This window comes from Motacilla alba, chromosome 8 (genome assembly GCF_015832195.1).
Source record: "Motacilla alba alba isolate MOTALB_02 chromosome 8, Motacilla_alba_V1.0_pri, whole genome shotgun sequence".
Classification (NCBI taxonomy): Eukaryota; Metazoa; Chordata; class Aves; order Passeriformes; family Motacillidae; genus Motacilla; species Motacilla alba.
The window spans coordinates 26,308,373-26,332,890 of record NC_052023.1 but is presented as its reverse complement, the minus strand read 5'-3'; the positions used below and the strand labels follow the sequence as shown (position 1 = coordinate 26,332,890).

The window sequence follows — 24,518 nt, the reverse complement described above, 5'->3', positions numbered from 1 at the left end:
CCTTCTGCAGGACTAGAAGTAGCTCAGCTAAAGCTCAAGAAAAAAAGTAAACAAGGAGAGGTGGATTTTTTACATGTTAAACTCCTGTTTTGTTCTGCAGTAATGTGGGAACAAAATTAAAAGAAATACTGGAAAAGATACAGCTCACTATGAAGCCTGGCCACAACACAGTTTTTGTTTTTAGGTTTTTATGCCTCTGTAATTAGCTGAGAAATCTGACGAAAATCCTCCATTCACTTACTGTGGGATAGTTGCTCTAAAGCCCTCTATTGTTTAGTCTACAAGTACTAATACAGCCCACAAGCAGTGGAAAGACACACAGTGCCTCTTTCACACAGCACAAAAAAGCAGTTTAAGGGTCTGGTTTGGCTTTTTTTTTTTAACAGACCAAGTTTTGCTGCATTCAACAAGACAGACTGCTGCAACCTCTGTCTTCCCTGGGACTCTACCACCGGTGATGATCAAGATCAAAAAATCTGCTGTTTGAGCATGTCAGCTCCTGCAATTATTAGCACCCGTTGGTAAATAAATTCAATGATTCTAACATCCAGTTATAGAATCATGGACTAGTTTAGGTTGGAAGTGATCTCTGGAGGACATCTTGTCTAAACCACCCTTTGAGGGAGGGTGACCTTCAGCAGCTCACTCAGGGCAATCTGTGTTTTGAGTGTCTCCACAGATGGAGACTCCAAAACCACCAAGGCCAACACGTTCCTGGCCTTCCTCGACAGTACAAAAAACATGTGCAACAGTCAATTTATTGTCACCAGTTAACAGGATCCCAGGACACACTGAGGGCTCCACAGCCACTGCTCCTCATCCTCATCCCACACCAGAGACCATGGCCAGACAGATGGTCCAATGACCATGGGGATGAGTGGCACCTGTGACAAGAGTGCAAGTCTGGGGACATACACTCATTTAATATAAGTTTCACCCTCCCTCCAATGGGGTCTTGTGCTGACTTTCCTCACTTTAAGTTCCTGAAGTCTCTTACAGGATGAGTTGTATGCTCAGGGACTCAGCAGAGCCCAACTCCCTAATCACACCAGAGCAGCAGTTACTGACACAGCAGAAGGAGACTTCAACCTTCCACTTTTCCCCACCCCTGATAGCCCCAGGTCTCGGTGCTGAATTCTCCCTCCTTTTCAGTAATTCCTACTAATCCTCACACACTTCTCTAACACACAAGGGGGTGAATTGTCACAATCTCATTTTCTGAAAAATCTCCTTGCCCGGGATTTTCTACTGGGAAGCTGAGAGGCCTCAGAGAAAAAGGAAAACAAATTCTTATCTCATTTGCTTCTCCAGTGTTTTGCTCATGTGAAATGTGTTTGGAGATTGTTTACCCACAGGTGATTGTTTCATTGCTTTCTGGTGTGAGTTGTTTTCACTCATTGGCTGAGCAGCGTCAAGCTGTGTTGGGACTCTCTCCAGAGTCAAAAGGTTTTATGATTATCTTTCCAGCCTTCTGTCTGTATCCTTCATGAATTCTTTAGTATAGTTTAGTATAGTATTCTTTTATATAATACAGTATCTTAAAATAATCAATTAGCCTTCTAAGAACATGGAATCAGATGCATCATTCCTTCCAATGACAGGGGTCCCAGAAAATACAGCAGTGACTTGACTCCATGTTTGCTACACCGACCTGAGCTTTTCTCTTAACCAGAATGCAGTGTGTGAAATCCTGTGTATGCAGGGAATTAATTCACTGTCAAACGCACCCCCTTCCTGTCAACTAACAGTTCAGAATGTCACCCTCTTCCCACAACTGGCCCCAGGTGCTGAACCCTGAGCAATGAGCATCTCCCTCAGGTGCATTTCAAAATACTTCCCCAGTAAAGCACATCACATACACATACATCCAGTACTAAATGGAAAACTAATGACAAATAACATCATGTGACATACAATATATTGCACAAGAAATGGAGAAAGGCATGAGAAAATTGACAAATAGCTCTTCCAACAGGTACCATGAAGACTTCTACATCAACCTCCCATCAGAAAATACACACAAAGTAGCATAAAGGTAATTCTCCTGTACTTGCTAAGTCCTTAAATTACTCATTTTCGACAACCAAGCAGAGGACTAAATACTAAACATCAAACTGCAGCCTTGTACTCACAAATAGTCTCTTTCAGCAGCAGAATCCAAGTACAATTTTACTAAAACATTTGCACAGATATTTTTTCCTTGGCTGGAAGGAACATTCAGATGGCAAGACCTATTTTTTCATAAGATCTGTGTTTTAACCAGAAGGGAAAAAGCCCTTGCTTAATAAATGATGAAATTAAACAGCACAAGGGAAATTAACAAATATATTGAGAGAGATAAAAAGAGGCAGAGTGTTGCAGGAACATTCTTCCTAGTGGGATGTTCTCTGTGCATCACTGGGCCACATCAAACATGCACTTCCCATCAGAGCTCACATTCCAAGAAATGACTAAAACACTTTTTCTCCAAGATCAAACATTAAGCCTCTCCATAGTAATACATATTTCAACAAAAAAAAAAAAAAAAAAAAAGAAATCCAAGACCTTCCGAATGACCACTTCATGAACCTCTGCAGCCATTTTAAACAGGTTTCCACCCTCAACAGCTTACAGCCATGCTTCTCTAATTTGGTTCAAGTCCAATTCCTGTAGTCAGTAAGTTCAGAGTAGCCCGACTTCTGACAGCAGATCTTGGGTAGGGTAGAATATAAAAACATAATTCTGTCTTGGTAAGCTTGATAAACAAAGAAAACTCATTTCTACCTCAATTCAGATGTATTATACACAGCACTCAGCAGATAAACAGCTTCTGAGCAAAACAAGTAATATCTGAGCTTTGTTTGCATGATTATCACACAGCGATTAATTGGTTTACTGCAGTCACTGTTTCTAAAACAAATAAGGAATTAGTGAGTTCTGATAATTGTTGATGATGCACCGTTTTTCTGTTTTAATTATTAGCTTGTACCCAAGCAGACAAAGAGAGAAAAGGTCACAGATTCACTTTCTTTAAAGACAGAAGGTGTGTGTGTGTAATTATACAAATATATATAAAAAGCAATAAACCAGTGATTTAATTTCTTTACTGTCCACATGCTACTGCCATTCTTAAGTTGCATTTTACTCTTCCTGTACAAACTCCGGGCTGAGTGAGAAGCAGTGAAGTCCATCCTTACCTTAATATTGCAAGCTTGTTCCATGAGTCTCCGGGCGTTCTCCTCAGCTCTGTACCTCTTGGGCAACTGAACCCTGAAGAATTTTAAAGCTCCTTCAAAATCAGCCTGTAGAAGGTCCTCTTTGGAGGTCTGCAATTAAGCACAGGGAACTACAGTAAACCCTGGGAACACGCAGTCACGCTCTTCTACTTGATTTGTCATTTACTGGATGCATTCCAGACCACCAATATTCACATTAGCTCGAAGTCATCCTCCTTGAAATCAGCTCTTTTAACTCTGCTTCATAAAACAGAGGCTAAAGCCCATCCAAGGAATCCTAGGCAGGGCAGCACAGAGGGCTGCAAGATGGGAATGGATTTTATCCTTCTATACCTGCCAGGTAAGAAAGGGAGCTCAGCCTGTCAAGATGTCAGTGAAGAGAAAAACAAACAAACAAACAAGCACACAACAAAAACCTAGGAGAAATTCCTGTATTTCCTGGAAAGCTTGTGCATTAGAGCATCACTGATACTCATGGTACTGCCTTAAAAAGACAAAGTATATATATTTAATATATGTATGGTCACAGACATGAAGAGCAGAAGCACATGATTCATACTAGGCATCAGCAAGTCAATGTGCTGAAGTCTGTGACACAGTTTCTCAAAGAACACCATGCCAGAAAACGTTCTATATGCTTATTTCTACATCTGCCATGCTCCTGGACCTCTCAGTGATGGCAAGTCTAAAAGGCCAGAAGATGTTACACAGTCATCATGAATCCACTCCTGTGTGATTCACAGGGACAAATGTATCCATCCTCCAGGTTACCAGACCTGCACCAAGAGATTCAGAAGGTACCAAATGCCAAGCCTTGGGATAGCTCCTTTAAATGGCTCACAGAAACTGAAGGTCCTGACAAGACATTCAGGACATTATCTCAAGAATGTGAATTTCAAGGGTTTTAGCCCAGAAAAGAGTAAACAAAACTCTGTCAACACAGGTACTCCTATGGTAGAGATCTACACTGCGTAATGTGTGTAACTGCAAATACCTCAGCAGCAGCACAGGCACTTTTGGTTAAGGTTAATTGCTGAATTAATTGCTCATGTACCACCACCACCACCACTTCCACGTGTGCCAACATTTCTATGTGGGCATCCTCTGCTTTCTCATGAGTAACAAACACTCAGTGTCATTTTCTGCCTCATTACAGACAGCGGGTACATCACACACACATTGGTTCAAAGTTTGATTCTTAACTGTTGTTATCCACTTGAATCCAAAGAATCCCACAATGGCTTGGGCTGGAAGGGACCTTAAAGGCCACCTCATTCCAACCCCCTGCCATAGGCAGGGACACCTTCCACTAGCCCAGGTTGCTCCAAGCCCTGTCCAACCTGGCCATGGACATTTCCATAGATGGGGCAGCCACAGCTTCTCTGGGCAACCTGTGCCAGGGCCTCACCACCCTCACAGGGAAGAATTTCTTCCCAATGTCTAATCTAACCCAGTCCTCTGGCAGTTTGAAGTCATCCCCCCTTGTCCTGTCACTCCAGGCCCTTTTCCAAAATCCAAGTCCAGCTCTGTTCTTTTCTTTCCTTACTGAGTTCCCCCAAGATCTATTTGATCCTCCTATCGTTCACTGCCAAAGAAGCTGCTGGGTCATCACTGCAGGGACCCAGGAAAAGCTGCCTCAGGGGTGCTGATGAGAAACCTTCAGCTTTACAAACCATCCCATCTGATCCCATCCACAACCAGGAAATGTTCAGCTTTACAAACTAACCCATCTGATCCCATCCACAACCAGGAAACATTCAGCTTTACAAACTAACCCATCTGATCCCATCCATAACCATGAAACATTCAGCTTTACAAACCATCCCATCCACACCCATGAAACATTCAGCTTTACAAATGAACCCATCTGATCCTGTCCACAATCACTGGCAGCTGCACAACTTGGCTGAGGCCCAATCTGATGAGGATGAAATGTTGACAGAAAGCTGGGGCAGTTGGTATGGGATGAATTAGATCCGCCATGGCCAATATCACACTTCTCCTGGATGAGTTTTCCTGAGGCTGTGAATGCTCCTGCCATACTTAAAGCCAATGACTGTTTCATACCCCCACTGGGCTGGTTGTTGGAAGCTGTTGAGTGTGGTGGGAGCAGCCAGTTGTGCCCAGCACCTCTGCCAAACCCATGCTGGAACTCCAGGGCTTCCAGGGAAGTTCAGTGGATAACAGTGGTGGAGAAGCAGTAAAGGTTTCATGGGATCATAGAAACCTTGGGATCATTGTTAAGGTTGGAAAAGCCCTCTAAGATCATCAAGCCCAAGCCCTTACCCAGAACTGCCAAGTCCACTGCTAAACCATGTTCCCAAGTGCCTCATTTGCACATCTTTTGAATTCTTTCAGGGATGGTGACCCCATCACTTCCCCAGGCAGGCCTGTTACAATACCTGAGCACCCCTCCAGTGAGGAAATTTTTACTAATGTCCAATCTAATGGATATTTGGAAAAAATTCTATTTCGATACCCAGCTCATCTCTCTTCCTTGGTTCTCAGCCATGTTGGTATCTGCCATCACTACCCAATTCAAACAGATTTCCCAATTACATTGCCAGTTTGCCTTCTCGGGATGCTCCTGCACATCCAGTCCCCTCCTCTTCCCTTCCTTTACAGCAATTCTGTGTAAAACATTTCAAGTCAGATTTAATTTTCCTAGGCCTCTGCTTGAATCATTGTTACAGTACTATTTTTAACAGTCCCCTGCCATTTATTAAAATGTAACTATTGACAACTTTGAGTTCTCCATGCTGAAAAAAACTGTAGTCAAAGAAAATCCCAGAAGATCCTGGAAAAAAGAACTTCTCCAACAGAGTTCACTGAACTAAGATTATAGATATGCAAACTGCAAACCATCAAATTGTACAGGTTGGTTCAATGAGTGATAGAGCCCAGTCACATCGGTTCCTTCCACTTCACTGAAAATATTTTCATTTCCTTAAAATCACCTGTTCATCAAAATACTAGTTTCACTATTAAAATTGCAAGAAAAAAGTGAAAAATAGACAGGATTCACATTACTCGACATTTTGTGATTTTAACCAATAAATTATAAAGATTTCTCTGGAAACCTTTGGCAGCTGTTTGAGAGGCAGAGATTCGTAAATCCTTGGTTGAAGTCACTCAACTCCTGAAACTCACCAATAGCTGATTTCTACACAGCAGATTTCTCTTACTAAATCATCTCTAAGTTTAATGAGTTAATCATTAAAGTTTGGCAGGTGCATTGCATTTCTGTGCATTTGGGAACTTCAGGAAAGTTTTTTATTATTATAGATGTTATTTTGAAATCAACATATTTTTGATTAAAATCTATTTTCAAACCCAAGCAAATAAAGAGACTCAGTCAGAATTATGACGCAAAGGCTCAGTTTGCATTCCAGGGTTTGACTTTAGTAAATATGTTCTTAAATGTTCTTCCCACATCGCTTAAGTATTTCAATATAGTAATAAAGTTATCTTAAATAAATGAGTTGAAAATTAGGAAAAGCCCTTTCCCAAAAGTATTAGCAAACTTTCCAAATCTAAAGGTAAAGTTTGGAGAAATAACAAATGTTCAAAAAGCAAGAACAGAACTTGAGAGCCTTAAACAATGTTAATTCTTTTTTTTTTTTTAAACTTTTTTAAAGTAAATAATGTTACTACTGCTTTCCCCAAAATATTTAGGAAATTGTGATTAAGACAAAGGGAAAAGCCTTAGATTTTTTTCCTTAATTTAATTTCTTGGTCTTCAATTATTAATCCTGCTGCTTCATTTATTACTGACTCTATCAAAACTCCTATTCCCACCTGGGAACTAACACAGCAGAAGAAATTTTGGATGAACCACACTGCACATCCTTAATTTAGTTCTTCCTCCTTCATAAAAACAGATAAAAATTACTTATTTCCATGGAATTTTTAGGTATATATTTAGATTTCTGTAGAATGTCACTGAGCATAAACCACCTGTTTTACACTTTATTGAACACATGTCAGAAATCAGGCCAAGAAGTTGAAGGCTGAAAAGAACCTGGCCATGCTTTACCATTAAATTTGCTTCTGGAACACTCAAAATATTTGTAAGTATCCTCCAATTTTTCAGTATTTATACACATAAATATGAAAGTTATTAATATACATTAATAAACATGTTTATACATATATAAATATGAAAATTATACATTTATGTATATAAATGTATATACATAAATATTTGTATATACATTTATAGACACACTGTATTTATATATGTAAATATGTATAATATAGATTATATATTATATGATAATATCCAGATATAGATAATATAATAACAATATTAATAACAATAAATCTAGATATAATATATATAATATGAAAGTATCTTTTGTTATTTAATGCCTACAACACACAGATTTAACTTCTTAAAAAACCCTTCTGGTTTAAACTTCATGAAGAAGATACACAGTGTAAAACCAAGGTACACAATCTATTTATTGCTGCCCAAGAGTGCAGTGCTGCATGCTGCAGGGCTTTGCTCTGTGCTGCCCTTTGACATCAGCCCCAGAGCTGAGAGCTGCTCAGTGGCTCCAGAGGAAATGTAAATCCCCTGACCTTCTGGGGCTCCAGGCCTGGGCAGGTTTGGTGGACAGGACTGTGCTGCAGGAACATCAGAACACACTTCTAGGGCAATACACCAAACTCCTTTGCTGGCTTTTTTTATACTATATTATCAAACACTTCTTTTCCTCAGTAAAATCCATGCTTTCTGTAACACACTGATACAAAAATGCTGTGGGGGAAAAAAAAAATGACCTCAAGGTTTGTGAGTGGAGCGTTGAGACCCACTGATCGTGTGCACACCCTGTGATATCCCTCTTCACCCCTGCTTTTCTATGCAGCTCCAAACTTACAGGGCAAAGTTCATCCTGCCACATGCAGAACTGCTGCAGGTGGGTAAGAAAATCTCCTGGCTTCACCCACTCCAGCTCATTCCGAAGGGAGCAAGCCCCCCAGAACTGGTGCTGTTCTACCTGCCCAGAAGTGTGCTCAGGTAGGAGGTGAATTTTTCTAAGACTGGCACAGGGTTATAGATTGTATTTATCACATAACACTGCAATGACACATGCTCTACCCATCACAGGCATGTATTCCCAAAACCACAGCAGAGAGAGAAGCTATACACATTAAAAAAAAAAAAAAGATAAAAAAAAGAGAAATCAAGTGTTTAATTTTATGAAACACTGATGTTTTGAAGGATCTTCAGTTCTGATTAAAGTACAAATTCTTGGTCCTCAGAGATGTCTCATTTTTAACATATTATCAGAACACAGTCTCTCCTTTCTGAGAAGGGTGTGTGTCAAAAGGCCTGTGTGTCAGGAGAGGCATATTTGACTAATAAAACCTGACAGGGAATCACATTGGCTCTGCAAGTCAAGTCTCTCTCATTACACAAAGCCCTATTTGCATTATTTTACCTTTTTCACACTCTTTATTTCCTTTTAATAAACAATACTATGCCACTCAGCAAAGCCAAACTGCCTGGAAGATAAGGGATGTGAAATTGCCTGGTGTTCTCCATGGGCCAAATACAAAGCCTGGTTAAGTCAAGTGAAAAAGAGCTCGGTGGTTTTGTCTCTGCTTTCCTTAGAGCTCATCACAACACAATTCAGGGTGATTTGGCAGCCCTTGCCCAAGAAAAAACCATCAGCAGGATGAGTGTTTTGGTACACTGGGAGATAACTGGAATAATGGTAACACACCCAACAGCTCAAACCATGCATCATCAGGGACTACACTCAATTCTACAAGTGACTGTAAATCCCCAAATCCAGCTGCACCGTAGCAATGGGAATTTTTGATTTCTATTTGGCATCTCCCAGAGCAGGGACACGGTGTTCCAAGCACCCACGCTGTCTGTACCACTGAACAGGTTGTAACATGCAGAGCACATGGATTCCTGTGGATCCTGAGCAGCACCAAGATGGGCTCAGTAGGATGAAAAAAAATGGACAGGTCACTGTATATAACCACATTATGGGTGTGGGAGTAAAGGAAAGGCACCATAGGAAATGAGGGGGATCAGGAAAGGACTGTATTCCCATGGATTCCAAACACAAAATGCCATTCTGGTGTGCCAGGCCAGGCAGAGCTGCAGCCAGGCGTGGTTACAACACCCTGAGCAGACCCAACCAGGACTAGGCACTGACATCTGGATTTTCCACTCTTTTGTGGGTTTGGGGCTGCTTTGTACAGCAGCAGAAATGATAAAAGCGTGTTCTCTGTGCCACAGCATGGCACGCCAACTGCAGGCACCCCCCCACAGACAGCACTTGCCACGATGGATGAAAACACCCTTAACAATTTATTTCCCAGATCATTCTACACAGGCATTTTCAACTTTTTTACATACTGCCAACTGCCTTTCCAAAACCAAACACAGAAACAGCCAAAAGCCAAAATGCATCAACACAGCCTGATTTTTAAATGAGTCTGTAAAGCCAACCTATGATGTGAAAAGTATGAGATGTGAAATGCTGACCATTACTGCACTTGGCGTCAGTACCTAGAAGGTGACTGGGCACACTGCTTATCTGGAATCATTACAGAGAACAAAAGCACTCAGGGATTTAGGAAAGATGTTTTTTTTATGATTCAGCCCTGGCTGATGATCCTTCAAGCTATTAAAGGAGTGGCACTGGTCCCCATTAGCAGGACTAGTGTCCAGCCTTGCAGAACCAACATCAGAAAGAAGGAGTCAGTGCTTAGGAGATGGATTATGAGGAGCTGAGAGGAAAAAACAAGAGCCCTCTCATCCCTCCTGGGGGCAGAGGCAGGGTTGGGAGGGAGAATGGCAAATTCCCAAGGAATTCATTTCATGAAAAGGTGATCTCACCGCAAGCAGCCGAGGCACAAAGAGGCGATGCCCCATGCCCAGAAGTTCCAGCACCCGACACGCGTATTCATTCACCAGCTTGCTCCTCTCGTCGTGCATGTCCTGGGACTTCTTGGCAGGTGGGGTGAGCTTGGCAGCCGGGCTTTTGCAAGGTACCCCTTCTTCCATGAGCAGTAAGTAGTAAGAATCCAGAATGAGAAGAACAGGCTTTATGAACGGCGATTTCCGAAAGTGCAAGATTAGGAGAGCCAGCCTCCAGTCTCCGGAATGGGTTTGGATGGCTGCTCCAGCAACGCCCCTTTAGCCTCTCAGGAGGAGAAAAGCATCTTTGCTAAGAATCAAGGAAAAATATGATCCACCGTGCTGGCTCAGCCAGAGTCCGAAGGAGATTTGAAAAACAAACCAGAGAAACCATGGATCTAAAAATGCACATAAAAAGCAGGAAAATGGCAGAGAAGGAGCGCGGGGCAGCTGGGCTGGGAGCAGAGCAAGGGCGAGCTGCGGGGGCTCAGCGCGGGCGTGCGGGAGCCGGGAGCGGCAGCAAGGGCAGCAGAGCCCGGCCACTTGTGAGGCTGCACAGAGAAAAGGATGAGCTCATTGCAATCCCCGCTCCGGGAGCAGCGCTCGCTCAGCATCAGGCACGAACGGGTGGGAACGGGGGGCTGGGAGCAGGAGGAGGAGGGGAAAGAGGAGGAGGAAGAGGAGGAGGGGGTGCCTGGGCACCGGGAGCCTCTCAGGGGGAGAATGCCGTAATAAGAAACCAATGGTGAGCACGGACGGACGGCCGGGCCCCCACCCTGCCACCCTCCAGCAGCTCTCCGCTGGGCTTTGGCTGTTCAATCAGCAGCACATCAGCTGCATCCTTTAAGGCTCCGTAGCGGGGAGGGATCGGCCGCGCAGCCGATGGAATTGCTCGTACATGCAGTCTGCTTCGGAATGATGAAACACGGCCACGGTGTGGGTGGGGCAGGGCACCCTTCCCCTCGCCAATGGCGGCCGGAGAGGGGCCAGGCTGTCGGGATGCGCCCGGGGAAGCCACACACACACACAGAGCCCGTCTGCTGCGTGAAACTCAGGCATGTAAAACAGCAGCGCTGCCGGCACTGCTGGGCTCCCGGGAGGTGCTTCTCAATCTGGAGGCGATGGGCAGAGAGGGAATGATGTCAGCACATGCGTTTGAAGGGATTCTAGAAAAGCGCCGCACGTTTGTGAGGAGGATGCAGTGATGTCACACCTGGAGTGGCCCCGCCACCTCCCTGTGCGGGACACAGCCCACGTGCCTCTGCCATCTGCTAGAGGCGGCCCGGCAGGTGCTGCTCCAGCTCACAGGGCTGCCTTCAGAAAACATGTCTTCATGCTCCTTCCTTTTTGATTAGCCTCATCATAAAATGGGGTGTGTAACAGAACAACACCCATCGCCAATTGCAACGGACAGAAATACTCCACATTTCTAACATAATGGTCACAATTTAAAATATTGTGAGAAGCTCTAAACCACATCAATGGCAAACACTTGTGTAACTGTATATTTAAACTCTAAAAACCATTTTCCTAACATATCAAGAAAAAAAAAAGACTTGCTTCAAATACTAATAGAAAGTAAATAGCCATAGGATGGGGTCATTGATTTGAAATAATAAACATGTTAATGAGTAGCTAAAATATGGAAATCATTGAGTGAAAATTGAACTGAGGTATAATTATACTAAGAATCTGTATTTTTATATAAAGGGTGATAAGGAGTGATATTTGAAGTTGTTGCCTTAAGTTGGGAAAAGTGTTAAAGCAGAAGTCAGAGGTCAAATGCACCAGAAGATGCCAATGGGGCCTCAAGGATGATGATACAGGCCTGGCTCAGCTAAAGGCCCTGCAGATGTGCAGCAGTGAACAGGCTGTTAGCACAGATGGTGCTCTGCAAGCTGATTTAAATCCCCCAGGTTACACACCAGTGCTGTGCAGGTGAAAATCTGCAAAGGCTGCTGCAATTCTGCCAGGCTGAGATGCAGGCGTTCACTGAGGGCCTTGTGCACAGAAGCCATGAATCTCTTCAGGACAGAGAAGCCACAACCAACACACATTTCATTCCAGGTTAAGGCTGTGGGCAGGATGGGAACTCTCCCATTCTTCCCAAGCTCCATCCACACACAGTTCCAGAGGTTCAGGTTTATTTTTCAGCCTGTGACTCTGCACACAGGCGCCAAACCCAGCACAGGTCACACACTAGAAATGTTTGTAGGGAAAGGGTTTAAAGGAAAGGAGGCAGCTTTGCCTATTTCTGAATTCTATGTTAAACACATGCTGGTAAGCATGATATTCTAAAAACATCAGGTTCTACTGCTCTACATGAATGAAAACCTGGCTTAAAACATTAAAAAGGAAGAAGTAAGAGCACTGGAAGTGTGGCTGCTGGGAAGAAGGTACAGAAGTGACCAGGCACAAAGCCACCAGTGACCCTAGGGCTAAACAGGCAATGGGATGGGGAATTCAGAGCCCCAGCAGTGTCAAAAGCCTTTAATTCTTTATTGTGTAAGTCAGAGTTTAATCAGCTAATAACTCTGATCCTCACAGAAATTCAGGTTTGGTTCATTTTGGTTAAGGTCTGGATCTATGAAAAATGGAATTAACTGATGATTAAATAAAGTCTGGAAGTCTAAAAATTTGTAATGGGATCCAATAGTTAAAGGGGAAAACCAGATGAATTCAGGTTAGAAATGAGGTGCAAATTTTTAGGAGGGAAGAAAATTACCTGCAGGGTTATTTTCCCAAGAGATGTAGTCTACTACCATCATTACATTTTTTATATCAGGCCTGAAATTTTAAAGAGGTTTCAAATACAAAAACTTCCAAGGCTTGACCAAAAAATCTTAATTTTATCAGCTGAAATCCAGTGTTCCATGTTTTTCAGCAATTCCTTTTACACAGTGTAACAGTGAACCATCATTCAGATTTTTATCCTTCCTACCATTCTTAACTTATTTCCATATCCTCACTGAACACTTTAACTTATTATAACTTATTTTTATTCATGGAACTGTGATTTTTCCTTCATATATGCCGTTGGATTACTGTCCCAAATTCTTCAGAAGGGCCTGACTGAAGTGAATTTAAAACCTAAAAATGGCCCAAAAGGTAATAACTAAGGCAGCAACTAAAATGTCTGAGGATAAACACACATTACTCGTGCTTTGGCTTCCATCTCATGGACTGTCTGGTCTGTAAGTGCAGGTAAATTCTGTTTCTGGCCTTCCTATCCATGAAATGCCTGCTCACTCACTGCTCACAGCTCTGGTGCAGTTCAGAGCTGCTCAGACTCACACAGCTGAGGCCCACTGAACTCAGAAGAAATGAATGCCAAAATAACCTCATAGTAAACAAAACCGTACAGAATATCACTTGAAATTATCTATATCTATCACTTGATATTATCTATATCTTCTGTACCAAGATACCAAGGATCTTGATGGGCAGTCCTTTATAAATCTCTGTATTTTAAAATATTAAATCTCTGTATTTTAGAGGCAAAAATGACTGACTTTGAAAAGCTAAATAGACTAAGATGGGTAGGAAAAAGTTCTATTTGAAGTCCACTCCTGTAAAAGGATAAGACATTCAGCACCAGAACAGCTCTGAAAATCCACATGAATGACATCATGGCCACAGTAAGAGCTTTACCTCTTATCAGAAATTACTCTGTGGTTTTTGTTCTTCAGGGCTAATTACAGTGTGCAATCTGGATCTAGCAAAGGCTGCACCTTGATCATCACACACAGACACAACACATGAAACCAACTGGTTTCCACAGCAGGCTCCAGCAGGGATCCATGCTGCTTGGGCTGCTCTTGAACAGCTTGGGAAGAGGGTGAAGAATGGGATGACTGTCTGCAGATCTCCTAAATTATTCAGGGATTTAAGGACAAGGGTTGCAATAAAGAACTGCAGAAGGGCCATTAAAGACTGAGTGACTGGGCAGTAGAACAGCCAAGGAAAGTCAAAAGCAGATAAATCTAAATTGATGCAAAAGGAGAACAGCATCAATTTTCCACATAAATGACAGACTGTGAGCTGACAATTGCTACTCAGAAATGGATCTTGGGACTCACTGAGGAGAGTCCTATGAAAATATCAGATCAGTGCACAGTGGAGGTCAACAAAATGCATCAAATGGTGGGAGCTGAGAGGGAAAGAGCAGAGATCTAAGCAGAGAACAGCATTATTCTTCAGTAACTTCATGTGGGATTCTCCTCTGGTATCATCCACCATGCTGATCCTCCCTTTTCAAAAAGGGGATAACAGAGATGGAGAGGTATTTAGAGACAATCAGAGGGCTCCAAAGGAGGAGATGAAAACAGACTGTGATTACTAAGCCTGGAAAACAGAAATTGATGAGGGATATGTAGATTTACAAAGTCCTGAGAGTTGTGGAGAAAGTGAAGAGATACCAAGTGTCCAAAATGCCTGCCTGACACAGGAACCTCACGTGAAAGTCACAGGGTCCAAAGCAAACAAAATAACGATTAAACTGAGAAAACCTCTGGGGTACTCACATGTGTTCAAAAAGCCAACAAAAAAAGCACCATGAAATAACAATCCATGCAGAATTATTAAACATGAGACACCACTTCTTTCTCAGAGTTTTCAAGACACAAATTGCCAGAGGCAAAAGAAAATTCTTAGAAGTCTTTCTCACATATCTGCTGCTGGCAATGAGACACTGGGGTAGACAAGCCAGTGCAAGTCTGGTGTGGAATAATTTGTATGTTTTCATTCACTTTCATTACATATTTGGAGAAAATATTTTCCCAAAGAATGGTAAGATTTGCTAGGTACATGAGATAGACACACTATATTTAAATTATAATTAAAAGAATTATAACAAAATAATGATAATATTTATTTATACAAATATTTATTAATTATTAAATTTAATTATAATAAAAATAATGGTTTCAGTCAGAACTGTATGTAACCCTGCAAACACCATCTTCACTTTCCAACATCTAGAAATTACCAACACCTGATACAATAGCAATCATTAATATCTAAAGCACAGTTCAGTGCTGCTAAAGAAATTCAGGTCAACAAATTTCATGTTATTTTCTTTGCTATCAATCCTCCCTTTGAAAAGGGAGTATGTCTCCACCCTCAAAATTCAAAACTTAGGGTGAACATTCACCTAATAGGAACAGGACTGATTTTAGGTGTGAGAAGGAGATCACATGGGCAGAGAGAGTAACTGATCAGCACAGGATGGATTTTCAACACACAAATAAACGTGGACTTCTAAAAATAGAAAATTTGTTATATTAAGGCTGGAAAATCAGTGGTCTGGAAGTTGAATGATTCTGGAGATTTTCAGGCACAGATTTCTCTTTCTAAAGAGATCATCTCCAACAAGTCACCCAGGACAGGTTTTGGGGTAGAGGGAGTAGGTCTGTGGGAAGAATTATTTAGCCCAGCAAAACTTAAAATTTAAGGAAATCTTCAAATTAGAAACTAGAAATACAAAACCAGTAATCTGAGAGTCTCTTAAAGCCTGAATTTCTTGTGCTCTGCTCAATGCAGAAGTCCAAAGAGTCGGGATCCTCTTCACTCCCTCAGGTGGCAGCTCTTACCTTGGGATCAGTTACAGGAAGAAGATATAAAAAGGGGGTATAAAAATGAAGCATTATCTATTTTGCCTTAGATTCTAATGTGGACATTTCTGATTTTTTTCTTGAGAAGAGCCTTTTGAAAATGTAATGCAATTATACAGTGGACTAGACCAGCTCACCTCGAATCAAACACAGTTCTGGCTGGGAAGGAGTCCTGCCTGTCACTTTGTCACCTCCTGGCCTAAAGCAATGCTGACTTAAAGATCAGTTCAGGCTCCTCAAACCATTGCAAATGCAAAGAAAGAACAGAGCAAGAATCAAACAACCACAGTAACTCTTCAACACAAGGCCTAAGTCACATTACCTGCAGTCTTAGTGCACTTTTCATCTGATACCTCTCCAAAATTACAGTAATTGCCATAATTTCATTCCTGACTCAAAGGCAATTGACATTTTTGAATTATCTGCATTGGCAATATGCAATTTTTTTCCTAAGACAAGCACCTGTGCAGTCTTCACTGCCTTCAGAGGTTTAGCCAATAAGATTATACAGAATTTCTGTAAGATATGGAAGAAGTTGGTTGCTCAACTTAAGCTTCTTTTATTGCTTGCTTTCATATGAGGGATAAAACTGATTTCCTTACTTGCTGTGATGGCTTGAACCCCTTGTGTTTTTCCTTCTTCATTTCCTTAAAAGACAACACTACTTTTGTACATTAATGCCCCAGGCTGGATTGTGGCAAGGGATAATTTCAGGAGCAGATGATGAAGGGAGGCACAATCCCAAGGGATGTCACACTGGTCATTTCAGTTTCCACTGGCAGCCACACATCCCTGAGGGAATGGGGAGAACTTCCCCATGATCAGCAGGACCTAAGGTGCTCAAAGACAGATGAGTGCTCTGACTACCTCCACTCCTCACAAGCAGAAAGTTTTAAAATGTGCCTTTCATACAGAACAAAATTTCAGATCTGATTTGGAGGTTCTGGTGCAAGTGGTAATTCAGGAGAGAACTGATGTGGGTAAAATCTGAGAGGGGTTAGGTCAGATGTCTGCCCAAGGAAGACAAAGTGAAAAAAGTAAACCTATAATTGATTATGTGTTCCTTAAGAATTGAAATGTAAATGTATACAGAAGTACAGCACAATTTTATTCAGAATTTTTGCTCTTACGCAAATTCCCTTCTAAGGTGGGGACAGAGTATTCGTGGAACTCTCTGGTAAGTAAGGAATAATATTTCACACAAACATAAGAGCACAACACAGTCCTCAGAGTTACCAGACCAAATAGATTCTTTAGAAATAAGAAATTACAACACAAATACAGAAAACATGATGTGACCTCTCTTAGAGATCCAGTCACCTCTGGAGGTGATGCAGAAGAGAATGGCCAAGATGCACAGGAGTTTAACAACACTGGGTTATTTAATAAACAGTGTGAATGGGATCTATCAACACTTCAAGGTGATACAAGCAAGTGGGAGTGGTGCTGGAAGGGGACTGTTTAAGTTGAAGGACAATGCTAATCGAAGAGTAGCTGAGGGTAAAACCATCAGTAATAAATCCAATCAGGACTAAGAGAAATGGCCTTCAGCAGCAGTTCTGAAAGCTGCTGGTGCAGGTTCTGAAATAGATGCTGTGTCACATAATGGCACAACAGAGCAGAGAAGCAGTTCTTCAGCCCAGGAGGTCCTTTTCAGTCCAGATACAGAATGAAATAAAGGTAATAAATAACCCTCCTTATCCCAGGTAATTTTGACACATTTCTTTTAGACTCTCTATCTGCCATCCCTGCCATTGTAACTGGGATAGTGCTCCCTGATGTCTGGGACACGGACTGACACAAAGGGCTTTGAGACTGAAAGGTGCCAGCAGAAATAACCAAGAAACACAACTCTCCTGTTTGTGTAATGCTCAGATATCTCCTATCACATGCAGAGAGGAGGAGTGAGTGTCAGAACTCACAAGCCCCATTAGAAATGCTGCTCACCTTGACCTGAATTCAAGGAATAATGCAGAAAAGTACTGGGCTTAGGATAGTATAGGGGCCAGAGTAAATCTCTGTAAGACAACAAAGCACTGGCTGGAAAACACAAGCAGTAACAAAAACATTTCTCACTCTTTTCTACCCATTTTCTTTTCAGTATCATAAACCTTCCTGATCAGAACTATGGCTTTCCTCTAGCATTAAGCAACACATTTTTTAACAGTCACACAAAAAAACTCAATAAGGAAAATGTTAAGTGTTATGGATCACAAACTCTGTGAGGATATGAACTCTAAAACTGAAAGGTTTGGACATGCACCTATTTTTAAAGCCTCTGGTTCATTCTTACATTTCCAGTGAGTATGTGCACTTCCCTGCCTTTTCAGGAATTAACAGCCACAACAGTAATGAATCTGGAGCCTGAATTCTACACAATCATGTATTTTAATTCTTGCCTCAGTTTGCTAATTCCAACATAAAGTTTGCCTTTAGCTAGTTTTGCCAAGTTCTAAGATCATAAACAAGATTTAAGAATTAATCAGTGAAATCCCTCTGGTGACCAGTGACAGGCCCTAGGGAATGGCTGCAGCTGGGTCAGGGGAGGTTTGGGTTGGAGATCAGGGAAAGGTTCTTCCCCCAGAGGGTGCTGGGCACTGCCCAGGCTGCCCAGGGAATGGGCACAGCCCCAAGGCTGCCAGAGCCCCAGGAGGGTTTGGACAACGCTCCCAGGGATGCACAGGGTGGGATTGTTGGGGTGTCTGGGCAGGGACAGGAGCTGGACTTTGATGGTTCTTGGGGGTCCCTTCCAGCTCAGGAATTCTATGATTCTATGAAATACTAAGATAAGAAAGGGAGCTTACAATTTATTTCTTTTTCTTAGCATATGTGAGGATTTTAATGCTTTTAATTTCCAGCAAAGAAGAAACAAACTAGTTGATGTCACTGTGATATTTTATGAAGATCCTGTCACTAGGATTTTCTCCTGAGAAGCTGAGAAGCCTCAGAGAGAAATGCAGACAATAACTCTCTGATGGCTGTGGAATGTGGTCTGGAGATGGTTTACCAACAGGTGCATCTTTGATTGGTCTCATGTGAATTGTTTTTACTCAATAACCAATCACATCCAGCTGTATCAGACTCTCTGGTCAGTCACCAGCTTTTGTTATCATTCCATTCTTTTCCTTTCCAGCCTTCTGTCTGTACCTTTCTCTCTATTCTTTTAGTGTAGTTTTAGTACAGCATTTTTATTATAATATATATCATAATATAACAAATCAGCCTTCTGAAGCGTGGAGTCAAGATTCTCATCTCTTCCCTCGTCCTGGGGACCCTCGAACACAACCAACAGTTGTGCTATATATATATATATATATATATATATATATATAAATAACACAATATATAGGATTAGGAAGTGTGCTGGCATTGGAAGGGTATATTATCCTCTGTCATTCTCATTAATCACCTTAATTGGGATTTTAAAAATGAAAACACCAGTGCTGTTTGTTGTTTTAAACAACAGATTTTTATGCTGCCTTTTTCCACACTGGGGTTCTCCTCACATGCCAGTGCTTCACTGCATTTTCCACTGCTCAGAAAATGAGAGGTGAGGAGTTAGGATTTCCAACAGCTCAGGATCCTGAAGGGTGATTCAGATGCAGTCCCTACACGATGCAAGCCAATGACTCCCAGTGTAAGACAGTGCCACCAGCTGGGGACCCTGAGCAGGCTGTGCAGCACAACATTTGGATGCTACAGAACAGAACTCCATGTTTGCCTTTGATAAGAAATCAGATTAATGCCCAAATGATGGCTTTCACAGCTAAAGAGCTTTAATCCTCTAGCTGTTCATTGCTGCAAGCACACTGGGAGTGTGGGAGAAGGGAAGAGGAAGGATTCCTGTGTGTCTCAAATGTTTATTTTCTGAGGATGACTGCACCAAGACGTCTCAGGCAATTGGTCACAGAAGTAGCACTGTCATTTCCAAACTAACAGCACTCCCTGTGAGACAGCCCTGAGTGCAGGAGAGTTCCAGATAGAAGCTTCCCTTCCACTGCTATTTAGTGAGGGATTTGGATGCACACACCTCACTAGAAGCAAGGAAAATGGCATTTACACAAGAAAGGCTCCAGCATTCCACCGATGAAGGATTCCCTTATCCAAATTTAAAGCAATCCAAAAGGTTGTGGATGAGAGAATAATTGCTCTGTTTTAACAAAGAACAAATCCTTAGGAGTTGTTTTCATTCACTTCAGAATCAGAGACAGACAAGAGCTTTGAAACACAGTTTTAAAGCAGTTTTTCTGCAGCATATTCAGGTTCTATAACTTGAAAAGAGTAGCACACTAAACCACTTTGCTCCTAATGATTAGGAGAGATTATGAACACATTTGAATAGGCCAAAATTACTTCAGTTCTCAACTATTTTCTTCCCTAACAGAAGAGCAATTCTTGCTGAAAGCAAATTAGAATGCTAATTCAATTGTATGTAAGCACCAGCTCCATCTCCATGCCACTGTGGAACTGTGCTCTTAGGTGAGTGTTTCTGTCTTAGAATCTTATCTTCCTTACCTTGGCTTTGTTTGGCTTTACTATAGAAATACTTTCTCAGGATAGAACCTCCTTTACCATTTATTTAGTGTCTTTTACTGCTAGAGCAGGCAGCTACAGCACACACATGCAAGAAGAACTGCTATTACTGCCATAAGCACATTTCCCTCCTTCCTTTTTACCAACTTCAATTTGTGCAGGAGCACTTCCCTGGAAAGATCTATTACAGCAATTCCCTGTTGATGGGAGTCGTCATTAAATACATGCACTCAAGCAGAGAGTCACAACCCCGTTTTCCACACCAGCTGTGTAGAACACAGGTTATTTTGGACATTTCCTCCCCGTAAGGATATGCAATATCTCCTGCCCACACTGCAGTATTTCACTGAAGTCACCTGCCCTCAAGCTGGACTCAGTGATCCTTTGGGTCCCTCCCTCCTCAGGAGATGCTATGATTCTGTGAAAATATACATGTTGGAAAATTTCAAGTTGCTCTGTTCACAGCAGCACACGGATGTATGTTCCTGGTGTGGAGCACTTCTGCCACAGGATTTTGTGCCACAGAAGCTGAATCTCAGAGAATTACTCATTGCTGAGTAACTCAACCAGCAGCTGTTTGCTCTTTCTAGGAAAATGACAAGGAAATCCCACTGGAGGAGCAGCAAGAGTGCAGTGGTTCTAGTCTGCACCCCCATTACGGGCTGGGTGAGTCAGGAGTGACAGGTTGCTCTACCCTGTCAAATTTCAGAATTTCAAATTCCATACTGTGTGCTTGCATGGGGGCTGGATTTGAACCAGGGCCAGCTCGTGGAGGTCAGTGTAAGAGAACTCTGAGCTCATCTCACTGCACCCAGTGCTTTACCTACAGGTTGATTGGTTTAGGTAAATTTTGTGTCCATGTCAAAGACAGAAGTTCCCCATATTAGAGATTTCCATTCCTCTCTCAGTATCACAAATACATTTGATACCAGTCGATCATGTTTTATACAAAAGAACCCAGACACAAAACAGATACGCCGTGAAATTTATCTGAATTGTTTTCTTAACAGTAATTACATGAGACATTTACATCTTTAGACTGCATCCCTTGTTCCACAAGCTTTATGATGTTATTAAGTTTAATAAAAAAAAAAATCTATCCTAAGTACAATTTTGAAGACACCTCTACCCAAATGGATATTTCTCCTTCATGCCCTTCTCCAGAGGTCCCGCTATTCTTGTTCCTTTAGACATGATATTAAGATAATCAGTATTTTAGTTTAATAAAACAAAATAATTAAAAAAAATTACTTACCTTTAAAAGGGCCAAAGCCACATGGAAGATTATGTTCATACCCTGAAAATAAGAAGAAAGAGACTTCAATCAGTCCCAGCATACAAACCTCTTTTCATACTTATCATTTTGTGGCATCAAAACTCAATCTAAGCCCCTAGGGAACACTTCCCTTTTCCTGCTACCCTTGGAAGTTCCTCATTGAAGCCCCAAGGCAGTTTCCAAACTCCCACCCTGGGGGAAGATCGCAGCTCTTTGGGGCTTTCGGCAACTCCAGTGAGTGGCTCAGGTGCTGTGGATGTGACAGGCTGTCCCTCCCTGTGTTGCAGTGCCTGGCAATGCTGGCTTTCATGACCAGTGCAGGATATTGGCATCAGCAGGGCATCAGCAAAATGCATAATAATAATAATAATAAATATTCTAGGTGATAGATTTTTGTCAAGCAACAAGCTTAGCTATGATTTATCAGGTACAATCTTGCATATTCAAACTGTTAAAAAAAAAACCCAAAATTGAACAAAGACAACCCCACAGGTACACAAGAGACCTTTTATTTACTGTGTTTAGCCAAAAGTCAAAACTATTTCAAAGCTAAACAAGATGCTGTCTGTATCCAGTAGTTGCTTGCTGGACTGCAAAAGCTGGAAATACAAATACAGAGAAATGCATTCAGTGAGAAATACAGGGACAATAGGCATTTATTTGAAGATTAAAGAAAGTCTGCAGCCTGCATATGTTGATAATTTGATAAACAACTTTGTCTTCATCCAAATATAAAAATACCATATGCAGTTCTTGTTTGCTGTACCATGTACTTCGTGCTCAGACTGTTTTCCTCAATTATATTTTCCAAATCTTCTTGCCTTGTTTAATGGCATGATAAATTTTTTTTCAAACAATAGCTCCCAGAGCTGGTATCTAGAAACATCTCAACAGATTTGCACACAAGTAATACTGCAATTATATTTTATTGTTGTGGGATAACAACAAGACTTGTGACAAGGAAATGTTCTCCAAGCAATTTCTGCTCCTGCAATTGAATGTGTTTCCAATCCTCTTCCTGAAAGCCTGAGACCATGTTTCTATAAAAATTAGCTTTTATAAAAACATGCTGGGACTTTACAGAAGCTTTCTTGGGAATAAATTGTATTTTTAATGTAGATAGTACAGTGCCTTGCAGGGATTGTACCATTAATGAGTCCTGGAAATGCTGCAACATCAGACACAATGAATATTGCAACACTGAATTACTTTGCAATTCACTGCATTATCATTGATAACAAACTGGTTTTTCCCACTAGAGGTCACAATTGCAGCAGAACTGAATCTTTCTTCATCTCTAGGAAACCTTTCTTCCAATTGGGATAACAATTATTTCAAGTTGTTTGGCTTTATGTGCTTCTTTTTAATTGAGAAATGTAGAAAAATAGAAGTCCAGTTGGGACTTTCAGTCATGACATTGATAATACCAGAGCTCCAGCGTAGTAAAGTAAGTTCATAGTACTTTGAGGTTGATTTCAAATATTAATCTGAAGTCAACAGTTAATTCCACACAGTTATGCCATTCGCAACTTTTACTTTCTAGCAGAGAGGACTGGCAAACACACTATCTGTAAATGAGAGAAATATCAACAAGCTACGACAAACACTGCATTTTATTCTTAACAAACTGATCAGATTTTGTTTTGATATGAGTAAGACTACTGCATCTAACAGCTGGACTGATGCCTCAGGTTTGAGTTTTTATATTTTTCAGATTCTGTGCTGCTTTAGTGTGTAATTCTGAACTTCATATTAGGGGATGGTGAGCTCTCTTCACAGAGCAGGGAGACAAAACAATGGTCCCCTAGCTGGGGACCAAAGACAAATGATCCAAATCTCAGGCTCAAGAGCATAAACAATGTGGGCTGAAGAGAGAAAAACAAGGAGGATGGGACTTCATGGGCTAAAGCTGGAATTGGAGAATTAACTCCAAGATGCAAATGGAGCAGAACTGATCAAAGTGAGAGACTCATGACCGGTCATGCATTTTGTGACCATTTTGGTTCACCTTGGGTGCAGCCCTGGCTGGGCTCTTGTGCTGCCCAAGGTGGATCCACTGAGGCCTTTAATAAATCCCTACTTTATTCTTTAACTTGGTCCAGCCTCTATTCTAGATCAGCCTTGACAAGGCATCAGGACTACTGAGGAATTGGTGCTCTGTGAATTTTCTGGCACAACCATAAATAAATGTACACCAGTTCTCATTTATTTTCTAAACACTTTTTACTGATCTGCCTGAAACTAACACTTTCTGAATTCAAATGAATAAACTCTCACCTGGAACTCCTCTTATACCATCACTCCTCACATGGACAGCAATTGCAGCAGAAATAGGTTTCTGTCTGCCTTGAAAATCCCCATCTCTTTCTCAAGCCCCACCAGGCGAGGGGCAGCTCACAGACCTGCTCCTGTTACTTGAGGTAACTTGATCAAGGCTCAAGCACCTTAAAATCAGAGCATGAAAGGACTTTAAATATCCCTATCCAACTATCCTGAGCAGCATTCTGCTACTCTCAGCCTCCTCTCCTCTCCTCGGCAGAGGGAAGTCCTGAATCAATGCAGCATTTCGGAGCTGAGGCAGCAATTGCTGGAGTTTTCTGCTGCCCAGTGGGGACTTGCAGGGCCAGTACAGCCAACGGCTGGGTGGACTGGAGGTGGATGCCCCAGATTTCAAAGCACTGAAAAAAACTCACCCCATGTTTGAACAGCACACTGGATAACCACTGATCTGCCTGCTGCAGTTGTTTGTCCTAATTCATGCAAGACTCTTCTTCCACAGCCAAGTTTAATGATGATGATTATGAAAAAGAAGGCTCAGCTCGTTTTGTCACAATCTCTTATTTAAAACCCTACTTAATTTACCACACAGTGATTTATAAGCTTCAGCTTAAGCTTCTTCAGCTATTTTAGAAGAAAGACCAAAAATACCAAAGTGCACCAGACATATAAATCATTGGTAGCAATACCCCTCCAGCAATTTGATAATGGAAACATGG

General features: G+C 41.7%; 1 protein-coding gene across 5 annotated transcripts in view; it reads right to left on the bottom strand.

Annotated features, from left to right (window-relative positions):
• RABGAP1L (RAB GTPase activating protein 1 like) overlaps positions 1-24,518 on the bottom strand; it is a 227,785-nt gene that overhangs the window by 57,128 nt on the left and 146,139 nt on the right. For 4 of the 5 annotated variants that reach the window (XM_038144430.1, XM_038144433.1, XM_038144431.1 and 1 more), the window contains exons 18-19: positions 21,502-21,543; positions 3,177-3,305 (exon numbers count right to left, since the gene is read on the bottom strand). In XM_038144430.1, the coding sequence (XP_038000358.1) occupies positions 3,177-3,305; positions 21,502-21,543 (171 nt within the window). Of the gene's footprint in view, positions 1-3,176; positions 3,306-10,080; positions 11,263-21,501; positions 21,544-24,518 lie in introns of those variants that run through there. The other variant, XM_038144434.1, reaches the window with a different exon arrangement.